This window comes from Ylistrum balloti, unplaced genomic scaffold (assembly GCF_031769215.1).
Source record: "Ylistrum balloti isolate Yb309-2 unplaced genomic scaffold, AGI_CSIRO_Ybal_v1 Utg370464, whole genome shotgun sequence".
Classification (NCBI taxonomy): Eukaryota; Metazoa; Mollusca; class Bivalvia; order Pectinida; family Pectinidae; genus Ylistrum; species Ylistrum balloti.
Window position 1 is genome coordinate 641,010 of NW_026782306.1, and position 17,884 is coordinate 658,893.

Genomic DNA, 17,884 nt, shown 5'->3' on the forward strand with positions numbered 1-17,884 from the left:
ACTTGCAGATTAGATGTTTAGTGTAGAAGGGAACTGAATCCTGAGGATGGATTTGCCTTATTAATACAACATAATGTTTTTATTTCAATTCTGATTTTTTAAAGATAGTTTAAGATATGAAAATGTGTATTTACACTCATTTCCATGTACAGTCTATATGTATCAATATTTGTAATGTTAAGATGAGTATTTGCTATACATGTTAAAATAGATGTAAAACCAAGGAAATAAATGTCATTTGTAGTACATCATCTTATCTTACAGTTTCTGTGATAGAGAGTAAAGAGTTTGGAAATAACATATGATCTACTTAAATTGATAAAATTAATAATGACCTTGGCTTTTGACCTTTGTACTTGAAAAGCAATTTCAAGCAACTACCTTTGGTAAGATTATTGTATAAAAAAAATTTACCTGTCTATAGTGAAAGTGGCCTGACCTTTGACCTTCAAACCTGAAAAGTAATCCATGCAAACCTCTTTGGTAAGGAAGCACTGCATGAACTTTGAGTGTAAAGGTCCAATTAAAACCATATGAAAACCAAACTCCTGTATATAGTAATACTGTCCTTGATCTTTGACCTTCAAACTTCAAAAGCAATCCCATGCAAGCCCCTTTGGTAAGGAAGCACGGTATGAAGTTTGAGGTTGATCGGCTGACTGAAACTGAAGTTATTGTGAAAAAAATAATTTTTGATTTATAGTGCCATTTACCTTGACCTCTGACCTTTAGACATGAAAAGCAATCCCAAGCAAACACTTTTAGTAAGAGTATTTTTGTTCATTGCATTGATACTTCGGTTCCAGTCCCTATACAGAGCCATACTGTCATAACACAGGAAAGCTATATATTTTCAGGTCTATTAAAGACAGCTCCTTGAGCTTGAACCTATAAGAGTAATAGATTCTATTTCTCATCCTTAATTTTGTCAAAACTTAACAAAATCTTTTAGTTTCATTTCCAAATTATTTCAGTCGAGAAGATTACCACTCTTTATGGTTATACATCAGACAGACAATTACATGGCAACAGACATTGTGAAAAGTACCATACAAACCAGACAGGAAAATCTAGCACTGGGTACCATGCAGTGCAGACTTCCCTGTCTCGTGTGTGAGAATCATATGTGTATTAAGACAGATTTATAAAACTGTTCAATGATCCACATCATCTTTATCCTTCTTGTGTTGTGGTATGAGGAGCTGAGACGATCTATTTTATGAAATTATGATAAAAAACATCATATTATTTCAGTAAGAATAATAGAATTGGAGGTCAAATAATGGAGCACAATATACAATATTGTCAAAGACATCAACACTGAAACATAAATGTAAAACATTTCTACTGAACAAATGACCAAGATCCTAGAACACATGATTCCTTTAGACCAGAATTCTGTAGGCTTTTGTCTCAAGTTTGGAAGCTCAACTATGTTGGAATTAAGTTGTTATCTTCCTGTTGGAATGGAAATGTCAGGATATCTATGTATGTAATTTGTCAAATACAACATAGTTACACACACCATATTACTGGCACTTCAGAGTCTCAGCTGGCATATTCGAAGGGAGATAACTGTGACAATAAAGTTTACCATGGCATTTTCTGCTCTACAGACAAATGATATGACAAAGTAATGTTTTTGTTCACTCACCAAAGAAGTGATCAGAGAACCAACTGAGAAACATTTCATAAAGACTTTCACACAATTTTAATCATACCGTAATTGGAATTCATAACCATTCAAAAACATTTGTAATACATATATGTAAATCAAAATTTTATTTTCATTTTTGCATTGATCCATATACCTTTTAGTAGTAACTAGCAGCATTTGTCACTTCTCTCTCAACTCTTATGATCTGCTGCCAAATACGTCATCAGATGGTCCAATGTCTTTGATGCTAATTGATGATGTCATCAACAATTTATGGTGATGTCATAGGCATGTTTTAATGATGTCATCAACAATTTATGGTGATGTCATAGGCCTATTATAATGATGTCATCAACAATTTATGGTGATGTTATCAGCACGATGATGTTCTATAATGTCATCAATACCAGGGGATGATATATACACAAATAAGAGCCACTAGCTTGTAAATGTCATCCTGAAGCCAGGTGCACTGCCAACACCATCAGTTGTAAACTTCACTAGCATAACATTTCCACTGGCAACAAGAGTGGCAGGTGTTTCCTGAAACAAACAAAAGATTCATATAAAACACTGATGGGGAATGAAAATCAGTAAGTTAGTATGACAATTTGATATCAATTTTATTTGAAAGAATTTACGTTCCAAAATCCAAAAATCTGGCCATTGGTGGAAATATATAACTTCAAACATTATTACATTGAAACTGAGTATATTATTCAAGAAAGTTACAAAACAATGCATACATCCCCTGAAAGATTTATACCATAAACTCTATACAGAAAAAATGAGTAAATCTAGGGCTACATACATTGCCACAATATCGTCCAAAGATTGGCTGCTGTTCTGAGTTTCCATTGTACACAGCAACAGAATCTCTGTTACAGTCAGGACTGCCAATGAGATTCAGATCGGTGAAGGTCGCTCTGACGACACGTCTGCCTGGTACAGTGATAAGCCAACGACAGCTGTGACGCTCTGTGTAGTTACCAGGGTAACCCGGACTGGTTAAACTGCCGTTGATTCCTGTGATGTTACCACCACAGCCCATACCTGTCAAAGGAACGATTTCCTTGAACTTTATACAAGTTATAGTCTGGATTAAAACTAAAAAGTTTACAGGTTTGTTTACTGTTTATAGTGAAAAACCTTGCAGTAGCTGGTGGCTACCTCACTGAACAACATAGGGGAGGCCTATTGTATGTCATCCAGAGCTATAAAGTTAAAGTGTACAGCCCAAGCTAGGACACAACCACAGCAACACAAGCCAGTCTGTCTGTCAGCTTCCTGAGAAACACAAAGTCCTATTGGAAGCCAGAGGCTGCATCAAACCATGTCACACCTCAAGAAATACTTTAACAAATAAGCAAGAAATATATAAATCATATATACTTTTTGGAAACCAATTTTCTCTCCTATAATAGACTCTAGACCTTCTGCATCAAAACACAATGTATAGTTAGATTTACAACTCTACAATAAAACTCTGCCCTTATTTGGTAAAATCACATGGTTTGTGGTAAAGATTTTGTTTATGACCATTCTTTGAAGATGTGTCAAAATCTACAAATTTCAAGGCCAAAAACGTTTTATCCAATCAAATAGAGTCAAAATTCCTTAAGAATGAATAAGTGATAAAAGTGATAAAAACTGGTGGTAAACTACACATGATAAAGGTTTTTCAGTCACTTAATTAAGGAAGATATGTTACATTTACCTGTAGTGGATGCTGTGTAGGTGATATCAAATCCTGGATGAGTTAAAGATCCATCTGTTCGGAATCCAAGCCACAATGAATTTCCGCTGCCAAATATGGGGTCTGGGATAGCATAGCCACAGAGCGTAGCTACAGTAGGGGCTGTAGCTGTGGATCCATTCCTGACCTACATAAATAGCAAGTAATCCTGATGACCCCAGTATATGTGCTTCTGACCCTGATGACCCCAGTATATGTGTTTCTGACCCTGATGACCCCAGTATATGTGTTTCTGACCCTGATGACCCAGTATATGTGTTTCTGACTCTGATGACCCCGGTATATGTGTTTCTGACCCTGATGACCCCAGTATATGTGTTTCTCACCCTGAATACCCCAGGCAGATGTGTTCATAACCCTGATGACCCAAGTATCTCTATTCCTGACCTTGATGAGCTCATTATATGCCTTTCTGACCATGATGACCTAGTATCCATGTTTCTGACCCTGATGACCCCAATATATGTGAGTCTGACCTTGATGACCCCAGCCAGATGTGTTCATAACCCTGATGACCCAAGTATCTCTATTCCTGACCTTGATGAGCTCATTATATGCCTTTCTGACCCTGATGACCAAGTTGCCATGCTTCTGACCCAAATGACCTATGTATTCATGCTTCTGACCCTGATGACCTATGTATCCATGCTTCTGACCCTGATAACCCCAGTGGATCTATCTGACTTTGTGTCTACATACCCAGTTATTTCTGTAATTGCTCTAGCCATCAGACAATGACCTCTAACATTTAAGTAGGTCAAGGTGATGTTATGTCTTAGTATCTACTGGCCAATTATCTGGACACCAGGTTCATGTATTAGTTTTCTTAAAGAAGTTTCTCTAAGAAATAACTTTACAGCAGTAGGACACAAATTTTCACCAAACTGTAAACTCACACCATTATAGAAGTAAAGCATCATTCATTTTAAAAAAAAATTAACTAATAACATTTAACTTCAAACTGTAAAATTCAGCTAACGAGAAAGTTGAATATTGTTGTCCAATTTACCAATTATAGAGATTTTTTCTTTCTTTTACCTGAAGGTAGTCGAAACGACAACTTCTGTGTGACTCGATGCTGAAGATGTTGAAGTAGAGTGTGATCCAGGTGTTTGGGGGCCCGTTGATGAGAATCTCACAATAGATGTTACTGGGGTAGTTACCTGGCCAGCCTGGACTGTGTATCTGACCACTATAGTCACTGTATGTCCTGTTACATGCTGTGTAGGTCAAAGGTCAAGTTTGTTAGAAAATTGTAGCAAATTTTGACATGAACTAACTAGATAATGTTATGTAACTAGAACACTGACAGGTCAGCAAGGCCCCTATCAACCATCCACCCACCCACCCTTAGACATATACACCCCAGATTACTGCCAAGACCTTCAGTACAATCTGCCACATAAGGTAAGAAAGACTATTACGTAAAAAAACCCATACTAACAAATACATTCAACAATGTTTTTTTTTTATTGATAATAACAGTGACCTTGACCTTAGAACTTGAGATGTAAAAAGCAATATCCCAAACAAGCACTTTTGTTTAATCCTTACGAAGTTGGATTTAGAATTGGCAAAGCAAACTCAACTTATCACACAGAAACTGGGTTTAACTTATAGTTACAGTTTTAACCTTTGCACCTGAAAGGCAATCTAACTCAAACAAGCACTTTTGGTTAAGAAGCATTGTCTCAAGTTTGAGTTAGATTGGCCAAAGCAAACTTGAGTTACTGCATGGAAACTAATTTTCTATTTATAGTAACAGTGACATTGATCTTGACCTTTGAAGATGAAAAGCAATGCCATGCTAGCACTTTTGATAAGGAAGCACTGTATGAAGTTTGCACTTGATCGGCCCAAGGAAACTCAATTTATCACATGGACTGCAGAAGCAGGGTGATTTCAATAGCACGCCATGTGATGATGGTCAGCTAAAAACTAGAAAATGGCTTTAATAAATGAAAGCCATCACTGATGTCAGGATATACTGTGGTGATGAATATTAACCAACTCTGTGGTCAGGTTCTCAATAAATTGACAATGATTTGGAATGAGATGAATATAAAAGGAGGACATAGAAAATGGTATATTCAATATAAGTCTGACCCTAAAGGGTCCTCTCCTATCAAAAAAGGTCTAAAATGTAAAGTAGTTGTTATGTTTGCTTGAAAAGGTTCAGGACTCCTGTTGAGGTTAAATTGAAACATTACAAGGGAGACAACTCTTACACAAATCCTCATAGCCATTATTACCGGTATTATTAGGAGTTTGGTAATATGTGGGTTAATATGACTTACCACTGTGTTGACAAACAGATTTGTTGATTTTTGAAATAGAGCCTTTTAGGTACAAAACAAACTCATGGATCTTCAGAATTTAGACAGAAACAATGCTGACCCATCCTATGAAATGTTCGGATTGCAGTGAACAAAATATGATAAATGTATGCCATATTCCCTACAGTCCTTAACTGTGCACCTACTTACTGGCAGTTTGGTATGTAAGAGAGAAGCCATGTCCTGCACTGGTCCCTGAAGCCTTGTAATTAATCTGGGCTGTTTGTCCGATGGACTCAAACATACTTGGCAGAGTTGATCCACAGTAATGCATGGAACGACCGCCATAACGCTGGTGTAATAGTAAAAAAGATGTATGATATATGTAACAGCGGTCATAATTTACTTCAAATCCTCTACTAGGATTCAAACCCGTTGTAGTGTGTAAAGTGAACCGCGGTTCATTTCACCATTATGGTGAAATGAACTGACCCACCCCCCCTCCTCCCATGGTAAAGTGAAGCCACTTTATATTTTGTTTTCATTTGCTGTTTCACTGAACTTTTTATCCGTTTACTTAATTATGTTCCTCAATACATAATAAAACAAACCGACATACTAGTCTGACGTTTAACTGATTGGGTTAATCAAAAAGTTCTCTCTAGCGGAGCCGTATATTGCGTTAGTATTACCAACATTACATAAATGAAGGACAACCTGTAAACCAATTTTCTTTAATTTTGTTACTACAGCAAAACAAATTTCTCATATCAAAATAGCAATAGCTGTACTGGAACGTTCCAGATACCAAAATAGCAATATCTATCATTGAATCTTTCAGATACCAAAATAGCAATATCTATCATTGAATCTTTCAGATACCAAAATAGCAATATCTATCATTGAATCTTTCAGATACCAAAATAGCAATATCTATCATTGAATCTTTCAGATACCAAAATAGCAATATCTATCATTGAATCTTTCAGATACCAAAATAGCAATATCTATCATTGAATCTTTCAGATACCAAAATAGCAATATCTATCATTGAATCTTTCAGATATGAAAATAGTAATATTGATCATAATTGATTTCAAATCAATTTGTTTTCACTCAGCACCACATGCGGTATAAATAAGATCAGACGAGTTACTTTAACATTTTATCTATACATATATATTATCTAGACATTCTTCCAACAAGAACTAAACTACATACCAGTGGGGAGTCCCTAAACTCCACAAACTCATTGCTACAGTTTGCATGGCTGTCAAGGTTCATTGTTGTCATGGTGAAACGAACGCGCTGATTGGAGTTAGGAGCGTCTACAATCCAGCGACATTGAACAGGCTGTGATGGAGGGAATTGTGCCCCGCTAGGAGACGTGATTGTCTGTGGATTGTTTGTAGAAATCACAGCTCCCCCACATACAGCTAGAAGGTGAGACAGTTTAATTAAACAATTTTTTGCTGTTTGCCAGAGATAATAAAGATACCCAACTTCACTCAATACTAAAATGTTTTCATGTTTTCTTTGTCGACTTGCGAAGATGTTGAAAGCCATAACATAATATTCCTTACAATTATATTTCGTGTCTGACATTAGGACCTGTTGCTTATTTCATGTCCTTCTTTACACTTGTACTTGTGAAATCAATACTAATTGTAGACCTGGTCTTTCAGAACCATCACAGTTACAGTAAAAAGTATTATAAGTGAACCCTTCAAATATTAATCTATACAACATTCAACGATTATGTCCTCATTGTGTCAAATATCCTGAAAGAGTTTGGTAAAAACCTAAAATCTGCTGACAAATCCCCAAAATACTGTAAAATCACATTTTATGTCAAAATTTGTGTTTTTATTCTTATCAATAGTTTGAATTTTGTTGATAATTGTAGCTCTTTAAATCCATATATACTAATTCTTACAGTTAGTGGACATATCAGTTCTTTGATGAAGTGTACCTACAAATTGGTGTAAACAGAGATCCCAGAGGGATTTTGGCACCCGCCATTGTTTGATCTTGATTTGTTCATTAAATGTTGGATTGTTTCCCTTCCCTTTTTTATTTATTCTTAATTATATGAAATTTATAAAGTATTCTTTGGATATATCAATAAAAATGTTTAACTGCAAAGATGGTCGCTTGTCAGCCATTTTTGTTTTTCTGATCATTCCTTAAATCAAATGGGCACAACTAGGGACAAAGGGGAACCTAAAAATAAGACTTGAGAAAAGATAGGTTTCAGTAATTCTCAAGAAATAGCAAAATCAAAAACTATTTACAGATGACAGCCAACCATCAGATGACATATTCTAATAAATTCCGGACAAACATGAATGAATCCACAGTAGAAGTTTGTCTGAGGATTTAATTGGGAGTATACTCACATGTCTCCTGTGTGTACGTAGCATTAAAACCCATATCAGTGATTGACCCGTCTGTGTAAAACCGAACTGTGAGAACGTTTGAGGTAGAACGTACTACTCCAGGGGCATTCGTTCCGCAGTAAGTACCTATCAGAGGATCTGTGGTATCCATTCCGTCAAATATCTGCAAACATAAGTAAACAATTTATATATTTATACTTATTTCTGTAAACCAAAAATTAATTTATAGAATTTCATCCCCCACCTGGTGCTTAGAGAAATTATTTAAAAGAAGACCTATGCTGCGCCATGTTTATATGGCTGTTTGGCCCAGGTGAACCAAATTGACCAATGAGTCATCCAGACAAGATACAATAAGCTTTCAAAAATGAAAAATACCCCATCTAAAGAGTTCCTATCAAATTTAAGGCATCAATATGAAATTGATATTGTGATACAAAATGAGATATTTCAATACTTGTAAGTGAGCCAACCCACCCAATTAATATATTAAACAATCTAAAATATCAAGATTTAGGAGATAATATGAGGTAAATAAAGGGCCATAACTCTGCATATAGCAGGGTATGAAGGGTCATAACTCTGAGGTATGAGATATACAAGGGGCAACAAAGGGCCGTAACTCTATAGAGTGGGACACAAAGGGCCGTAACTCTATAGAGTGGAATACAAAAGGCCGTAAATCTATAAAGTGGAATACAAAGGGCCATAACTCTATAGAGTGGAATACAAAGGGCCGTAACTCTATAGAGCGGGATACAAAGGGCTGTAACTCTATAGAGTGGGATACAAAGGGGAATAATTATATGGAGTGGAATAGAAAGGGTCATAACTTAAAGAGATTGATACGAGGGGCCATTAATTGAACAGTAGGAGACAATTTGTGTCCATCTTACCTTGATTCCATCAAAGTAACAACTAGATTGCCTCTCTATATGGACAGACGCAATGGTCAGTACTACCAACTGATTGTTCCCAACGATGATTGTCCAAACACAATCCTGGCCATTCTCATACAGACCATCACCATCAATGTCAGTACTTCTAAAGGATCCAGATGTTGAGTTTAGGACACCTCCACATCCCTGGGCTACACCTGTGGACAAACACACATGAAGCTTTCAACCATATCCCTCTTTTAGCTATTGAAAATTGAGTGATCAAAGATTACATGGCTCCGACCTCCACCCTGAAAAACCTTAGAATATGTCACAATACAGGCTTAGATCTAACCAATGTAACATTCTAACAGCATCATCAAGAATATTTGGTATGGTGCCAAAACAATTGTATATATGTATCCAAAATGCTGCAAGCTCGACTTTATCCTGCAGAAGTCCAAGATCCAATGATTTTTCAATTTGGTTTAAAAAATATATGCACAAGGGCAGACATACTGAACTTTAATCTTATGATCTTACTTAACGAACTTTGACCTTATGATATTAACTATATTTCATTTATTATAGAAATAACATTTACAGAAATATCTTACCATATTGTAGAAACAAGAGGCCTTTAGAGCCTGTATCACTCAACTGGATCTTGAAGCCCAGCAATGGTATACTTACCTGTAGATTGGGTATTTCAAATATTTCCAACTTAAAGCACATGTACTTAGCCTTTTTGATCGGGCAAGACCAATGGGTGAATTCTTACATAATTACTGTCTTTTTCTTTTGAAGCACAGTTAAAGTTTATATGGTCATCAGGTCGGTATCTCAATTATGTCAAAAATATGACCCAGAAATAATGTTCCTAGAGATGTGCTACACCCAAGGGTCAAGTCGTACATAACAAATGTGTTTATCTCTTGATGCCAAGCAAATCTATATATAGCTATGAGGAGAGAATTTCAACCGTTTCAAAGATATAATACAGAAATTAAGTCCAGAGGGGGCAGGGCCACACCAAAGGGCCAGTGCTTACATCATGAATGCATTTATCTCTTGATGCCCAGCCTTGGTTGTGGGGATCTCAACTGTTTCAACAAGGGCCACCAGAGACTAATAGAATCTTCCCCTACCCTGAGGGTGTGATAGAGACATCTCCAACCCGAGGGGTGATTTTTGTTGTTGTCTAACCCGAGGCTCTGCCGAGGGTTAGACTACAAAAAAATCACCTCGAGGGTTGGAGATTTCTCTGTCACATCCTCTGAGGGTAGGGGTTAATTATTTTTCTCCCACCCCATTATTTCCGCCACGACGTAAAAAAAAAATCCCACGGTACAAGTGCCTGAATGGCGCATGAATATCACCATTCACGTTTCCAAAATTCTACATTCTTCCGCGAGAGCAAAATGACACAATATGAATAACCAATAGAAATATTTATATTTTGGAAATTAAATATTTTAATTAGCGATAGATACATGGAAATATTTGTATTGAACAACATTTAACTTCGTATCATTTATTAAGGTAGCGTAGGCTTGCTGCGATGTCATGGACAAAAAGGGGATTTCCCAGTTTATAATGACGTCAATTGTTTATGCGCGCGAAAAATTGCAATGGCGTGAGTGTCACGCGTGTGTTCATTCAGAACCACTCGTCGGTTTGAGTAAGTTGTGATAGCCGACTGAGGTCACCGAGTGCAGTCATGTGGGATAGATTTATCCTCCATGGGTGTTCCACATGGGACATGTCTATCCTACATGGGCAGAGGTGGGAGAAAAATTATGCTCCCCAAATGGAACAAAATGAAAAATAACAAGGGGCAATAACTCCTAAATTATGCCAAAGAGAGTGATGGTTCTGGTGCACTTCACTTCTCCTTGTTGAGATCTATCTAATGTGTGGCTATGAAGTTTTATGTTGATACCTCTTATAGGTTTTGTGTGTCTGTATGACAGATGGACGGAAGGACAGACAAAGCGGTTAATAGGTATATATTCTCAGTTGCGAAACCTAAAAATATAACCAAGAAACTAAGTTCTGAAGAGTGGAGCCAAACCCAAGGGCCTGCTCTTACATCATGTTTATCTCCTGATGCCAGTATTTGCTAAATGAGGTAATTGGGTGGAGATCTCAATTGTATCAAGGATATAATAAGGAATCTAAGCTCATGGGGCCGGGGCCGGGGCCGGGGCTGGGGCCAGACTCCAGAACTGATTCTTACATCTCCATTGTATTTATTTCTTTATGCCCAGTAATGCTATACATGGTTATCAGGAGGGGATCTAAACTGTTTCAAAGATATGAAATTTTTCCCCTATTAAGCCCCTCCGCTCCTGCCCTATGAGGCCAATATCAATCATTTATACAAAATTGATTCCCTTCACAAACGTTTACAAAACATCTTCTCATATCATAGAACTGAAGTTTACAAAACATCTTCTCATATCATAGAACTGAAGTTTACAAAATACCTTACCATATCATAGAACTGAAGTTTACAAAATACCTTACCATATCATAGAACTGAAGTTTACAAAACATCTTCTCATATCATAGAACTGAAGTTTACAAAACATCTTCTCATATCATAGAACTGAAGTTTACAAAATACCTTACCATATCATAGAACTGAAGTTTACAAAACATCTTCTCATATCATAGAACTGAAGTTTACAAAATACCTTACCATATCATAGAACTGAAGTTTACAAAATACCTTACCATATCATAGAACTGAAGTTTACAAAATACCTTCTCATATCATAGAACTGAAGTTTACAAAATACCTTACCATATCATAGAACTGAAGTTTACAAACATCTTCTCATATCATAGAACTGAAGTTTACAAAACAAATCATAGAACTGAAGTTTACAAAATACCTTACCATATCATAGAACTGAAGTTTACAAAATACCTTACCATATCATAGAACTGAAGTTTACAAAATACCTTACCATATCATAGAACTGAAGTTTACAAAATACCTTACCATATCATAGAACTGAAGTTTACAAAATACCTTACCATATCATAGAACTGAAGTTTACAAAACATCTTCTCATATCATAGAACTGAAGTTTACAAAATACCTTACCATATCATAGAACTGAAGTTTACAAAATACCTTACCATATCATAGAACTGAAGTTTACAAAATACCTTACCATATCATAGAACTGAAGTTTACGAAACATCTTCTCATATCATAGAACTGAAGTTTACAAAATACCTTACCATATCATAGAACTGAAGTTTATAAAACATCTTCTCATATCATAGAACTGAAGTTTACAAAATACCTTACCATATCATAGAACTGAAGTTTACAAAACATCTTCTCATATCATAGAACTGAAGTTTACAAAACATCTTCTCATATCATAGAACTGAAGTTTACAAAACATCTTCTCATATCATAGAACTGAAGTTTACAAAATATCTTCTCATATCATAGAACTGAAGTTTACAAAACATCTTCTCATATCATAGAACTGAAGTTTACAAAATACCTTACCATATCATAGAACTGAAGTTTACAAAATACCTTACCATATCATAGAACTGAAGTTTACAAAATACCTTACCATATCATAGAACTGAAGTTTACAAAACATCTTCTCATATCATAGAACTGAAGTTTACAAAATACCTTACCATATCATAGAACTGAAATTTACAAAACATCTTCTCATATCATAGAACTGAAGTTTACAAAACATCTTCTCATATCATAGAACTGAAGTTTACAAAACATCTTCTCATATCATAGAACTGAAGTTTACAAAATACCTTACCATATCATAGAACTGAAGTTTACAAAACATCTTCTCATATCATAGAACTGAAGTTTACAAAACATCTTCTCATATCATAGAACTGAAGTTTACAAAATACCTTACCATATCATAGAACTGAAGTTTACAAAACATCTTCTCATATCATAGAACTGAAGTTTACAAAATACCTTCTCATATCATAGAACTGAAGTTTACAAAACATCTTCTCATATCATAGAACTGAAGTTTACAAAACATCTTCTCATATCATAGAACTGAAGTTTACAAAACATCTTCTCATATCATAGAACTGAAGTTTACAAAACATCTTCTCATATCATAGAAATGAAGTTTACAAAATACCTTACCATATCATAGAACTGAAGTTTACAAAACATCTTCTCATATCATAGAACTGAAGTTTACAAAACATCTTCTCATATCATAGAACTGAAGTTTACAAAACATCTTCTCATATCATAGAACTGAAGTTTACAAAATACCTTACCATATCATAGAACTGAAGTTTACAAAACATCTTCTCATATCATAGAACTGAAGTTTACAAAATACCTTACCATATCATAGAACTGAAGTTTACAAAATACCTTACCATATCATAGAACTGAAGTTTACAAAACATCTTCTCATATCCTTCTCATATCATAGAACTGAAGTTTACAAAATACCTTACCATATCATAGAACTGAAGTTTACAAAACATCTTCTCATATCATAGAACTGAAGTTTACAAAACATCTTCTCATATCATAGAACTGAAGTTTACAAAATACCTTCTCATATCATAGAACTGAAGTTTACAAAATACCTTCTCATATCATAGAACTGAAGTTTACAAAACATCTTCTCATATCATAGAACTGAAGTTTACAAAACATCTTCTCATATCATAGAACTGAAGTTTACAAAATACCTTCTCATATCATAGAACTGAAGTTTACAAAACATCTTCTCATATCATAGAACTGAAGTTTACAAAATACCTTACCATATCATAGAACTGAAGTTTACAAAATACCTTACCATATCATAGAACTGAAGTTTACAAAACATCTTCTCATATCATAGAACTGAAGTTTACAAAACATCTTCTCATATCATAGAACTGAAGTTTACAAAACATCTTCTCATATCATAGAACTGAAGTTTACAAAACATCTTCTCATATCATAGAACTGAAGTTTACAAAACATCTTCTCATATCATAGAACTGAAGTTTACAAAACATCTTCTCATATCATAGAACTGAAGTTTACAAAACATCTTCTCATATCATAGAACTGAAGTTTACAAAATACCTTACCATATCATAGAACTGAAGTTTACAAAACATCTTCTCATATCATAGAACTGAAGTTTACAAAATACCTTACCATATCATAGAACTGAAGTTTACAAAACATCTTCTCATATCATAGAACTGAAGTTTAAAAAATACCTTCTCATATCATAGAACTGAAGTTTACAAAATACCTTACCATATCATAGAACTGAAGTTTACAAAATACCTTACCATATCATAGAACTGAAGTTTACAAAATACCTTACCATATCATAGAACTGAAGTTTACAAAATACCTTACCATATCATAGAACTGAAGTTTACAAAATACCTTACCATATCATAGAACTGAAGTTTACAAAATCTTACCATATCATAGAACTGAAGTTTACAAAATACCTTACCATATCATAGAACTGAAGTTTACATATCATAGAATACCTTACCATATCATAGAACTGAAGTTTACAAAATACCTTATCATATCATAGAACTGAAGTTTACAAAACATCTTCTCATATCATAGAACTGAAGTTTACAAAATACCTTACCATATCATAGAACTGAAGTTTACAAAATACCTTACCATATCATAGAACTGAAGTTTACAAAATACCTTACCATATCATAGAACTGAAGTTTACAAAACATCTTCTCATATCATAGAACTGAAGTTTACAAAATACCTTACCATATCATAGAACTGAAGTTTATAAAACATCTTCTCAATCATAGAACTGAAGTTTACAAAATACCTTACCATATCATAGAACTGAAGTTTACAAAACATCTTCTCATATCATAGAACTGAAGTTTACAAAATACCTTACCATATCATAGAACTGAAGTTTACAAAACATCTTCTCATATCATAGAACTGAAGTTTACAAAATACCTTACCATATCATAGAACTGAAGTTTACAAAACATCTTCTCATATCATAGAACTGAAGTTTACAAAACATCTTCTCATATCATAGAACTGAAGTTTACAAAACATCTTCTCATATCATAGAACTGAAGTTTACAAAACACCTTACCATATCATAGAACTGAAGTTTACAAAACATCTTCTCATATCATAGAACTGAAGTTTACAAAACATCTTCTCATATCATAGAACTGAAGTTTACAAAATACCTTACCATATCATAGAACTGAAGTTTACAAAACATCTTCTCATATCATAGAACTGAAGTTTACAAAATACCTTGCCATATCATAGAACTGAAGTTTACAAAATACCTTGCCATATCGTAGAACTGAAGTTTACAAACTATCTTATATGTTAGAAAGTCTACAGGACATCTAACAATATCCTAGAGGACAAGAGAAATACTCACCAAAACCTGAGCTGTAAAATGCAGTAAATCCTTTACCAGCCATTGAGTAGTCACTGATAAAGTTAACCAACAGAGTATTTGATTGGGCCCTGATCATGTCTGGAACAACATTTCCACAGTAACGACCAATCAGAGGAGAGGACAAGTCTGCTCCGTCACGGACATCCACATAGTCATATGCACATGAAGGATGGGCCTCCAAGTCAAACATCGTAAACCTGCAAATAAAGTAGAAGTGCACAGTGTGGTTTCTTTCAAGCTCAAGTAGTAAAAAGTGAGCATCAAGAAAGTCTGCAAGCATGATTGCAGAGTTTACTTAAGTGAATATACACTATGAACCAGGTATTTATATAGGAAAATAGGTTGTCTGTCAATTGGATTAAACTCTTTTCCATGGAATGTTTTCGCTACATACAGGTGTGTAAATGAAAACATAAAATGTAATTTTTCCATGTAGATTTCACATGGAAACTTTTTCTTGTACATGGTTTTACATCCCTTTTGTGATTTTGCAAGCACTCAGTGTGCTTATCAGGTCATGTATGATAACGATAACAAATTATGACTATTAAAAAATCAAGATGGCCACCTGTTGGCCATATTGTTTTCAGGTCAGTCTCAAAATAGGACAATACACAACTAGGGACCCAGAGGAACCCATGCATATGTGAGGGTGATGCATCCGGTAATTCTCAACACACAGCTATAACAAACTATTTGTGTGAAATCTAAGATGGTCACATGTTGGCTATTTTTCAGATCAGTTTGGAAAATGGAAAAATGCACAACTATAGACAAAGTGAATCCTACAGTTGGAATTTTGGAATAATCCAGAACTTCTCAAGCAATAACAAGAATTGTTCAATGACGGACTGGCCACAGACGAAGGGCACACCATCACCACAGCTAGCCCATCTCCTGGTGATGGTGGGCAAAACATTTCAGCTCGTCATGGGTTTAAACTGACACCTTGAACAGCTGTTTGAAGCTAGGTAATGTTTAAAGGAAGATAAGTCCCAGACTGTAAGGGTTGTTAGGTAGTTAAAGCACTGAAGGTAATTCTGAATTTCTAAATATGATATAAAGGATATTATTTGTGATTCTCAGAAGAATTTAACACACAACATCGATGGACTATATAATGGTTTTTGGTACAAATATCATATCTTAGTCCTTTTAGTTCATGAGAAGAGGTTCTCTCCCCCCCCCATCCTGTTGGGTCAGGTGAGCTAATAAAATTGATAACATTGATTAAAAAGGTTGACTTAGTAGCATTTAGAAATGTGACATCAAGAAAGCCAATATATAATATTACTCCCCTGTATCTTTAGAGAGTTACATCACATTTTAATCAATAGCAATGTTTGTCTAAGATGACCTAAAAACCTCATATACAATCCTACTTCAAATAGACCACGCGATCAGTTGCCACGGTGATGAGCCAGGAGCAGTTAGCATTGTGATGGTACTCTGATGGTTCCTGAGGCGTGCTGATAAATCCATAGGAATTAGTGAAATTTCCACCACATTCTGTAAAACACACCAATCACAAACTTCAATCTCTCGGAGTTTACAGAATTTATATAAAAAAATACTGCAAAATTATTTGTTTTTGTGGGGTATTTTTTTTGTCGACTTCACGGATACACTTAATTCACCAATGCATATGTCCACAAACTGTGGAAATTCACTGATTTATTGTGCTATACTATCCTACAGAGAGATGAGTTTCATCAAAATATATGACTGTACAGTACCTGTATATCCTTCAGAACTACAAAGGTAGTTTTTTTTTATGATTTGAAACTTTTGTGCTATTACAGATATTTTGAAACAAAAATGTGTTTCTCATTAAAGTGACTAGTTACAACACTGACTTATTTTCTACTTTCTTTATTACCATAAAATGTTTTCTTTCAGCATTTTATTCCATTATCGTAAACAGTTAAAAGTACAATCTTTTGAAATAACAACATGTAACACAATATATATATATAAAAAAGAGAAAACTTTGGAAAATTCCTTTCTTATAAGTTTGCCCATAGCACTATGATTTAGAGATCAATAATTTTGAAAATGGAAAAGATATCAAGTATTACTTTTGAAAGATTTTTGTCAAAGAATGATTCAGTCTAAAGGAGAAGAGGTTCCTTGATTTTTAGTAAAAAGAAGGACTTACCTGAGGTTTGGTAATTCAAGACAAATCCACGACTTACAACAGTCGCATCTGTTCGGAACCTTAAAAACATGGAGCCTAAAGAACTAAAGGCCTGTGGGATTGTGCTCCCACAGAACCTGCCCCGACGCCTGCCTGATGAACTGTTGCCTGAAAATGCCTCCAAGTAGTCATAAGGACAGGAGTAGCCACCTGGTTGTAACGAATGTAAAAAAGTGTGATTACATTACAGTCAAAATCAATCATAAGAAGAGTTGGATGCAGGTTAGACTCAAGGATATCACCAAACTGGAATAAAT

General features: G+C 34.8%; 1 protein-coding gene across 1 annotated transcript in view; it reads right to left on the minus strand.

The window, feature by feature from the left end:
• Positions 1-1,752: 1,752 nt before the first annotated feature.
• Positions 1,753-17,884, minus strand: part of LOC132555228 (cubilin-like) — a 133,392-nt gene continuing 117,260 nt past the window's right edge. The window contains exons 55-65 of the mRNA XM_060219578.1: positions 17,589-17,777; positions 16,813-16,939; positions 15,410-15,627; positions 8,985-9,184; positions 8,089-8,251; positions 6,911-7,125; positions 5,900-6,041; positions 4,452-4,633; positions 3,375-3,540; positions 2,469-2,710; positions 1,753-2,200 (exon numbers count right to left, since the gene is read on the minus strand). Of these exons, the coding sequence (XP_060075561.1) occupies positions 2,096-2,200; positions 2,469-2,710; positions 3,375-3,540; positions 4,452-4,633; positions 5,900-6,041; positions 6,911-7,125; positions 8,089-8,251; positions 8,985-9,184; positions 15,410-15,627; positions 16,813-16,939; positions 17,589-17,777 (1,949 nt within the window). The 3' untranslated portion in view covers positions 1,753-2,095. The remainder of the gene's footprint in view (positions 2,201-2,468; positions 2,711-3,374; positions 3,541-4,451; positions 4,634-5,899; positions 6,042-6,910; positions 7,126-8,088; positions 8,252-8,984; positions 9,185-15,409; positions 15,628-16,812; positions 16,940-17,588; positions 17,778-17,884) is intronic.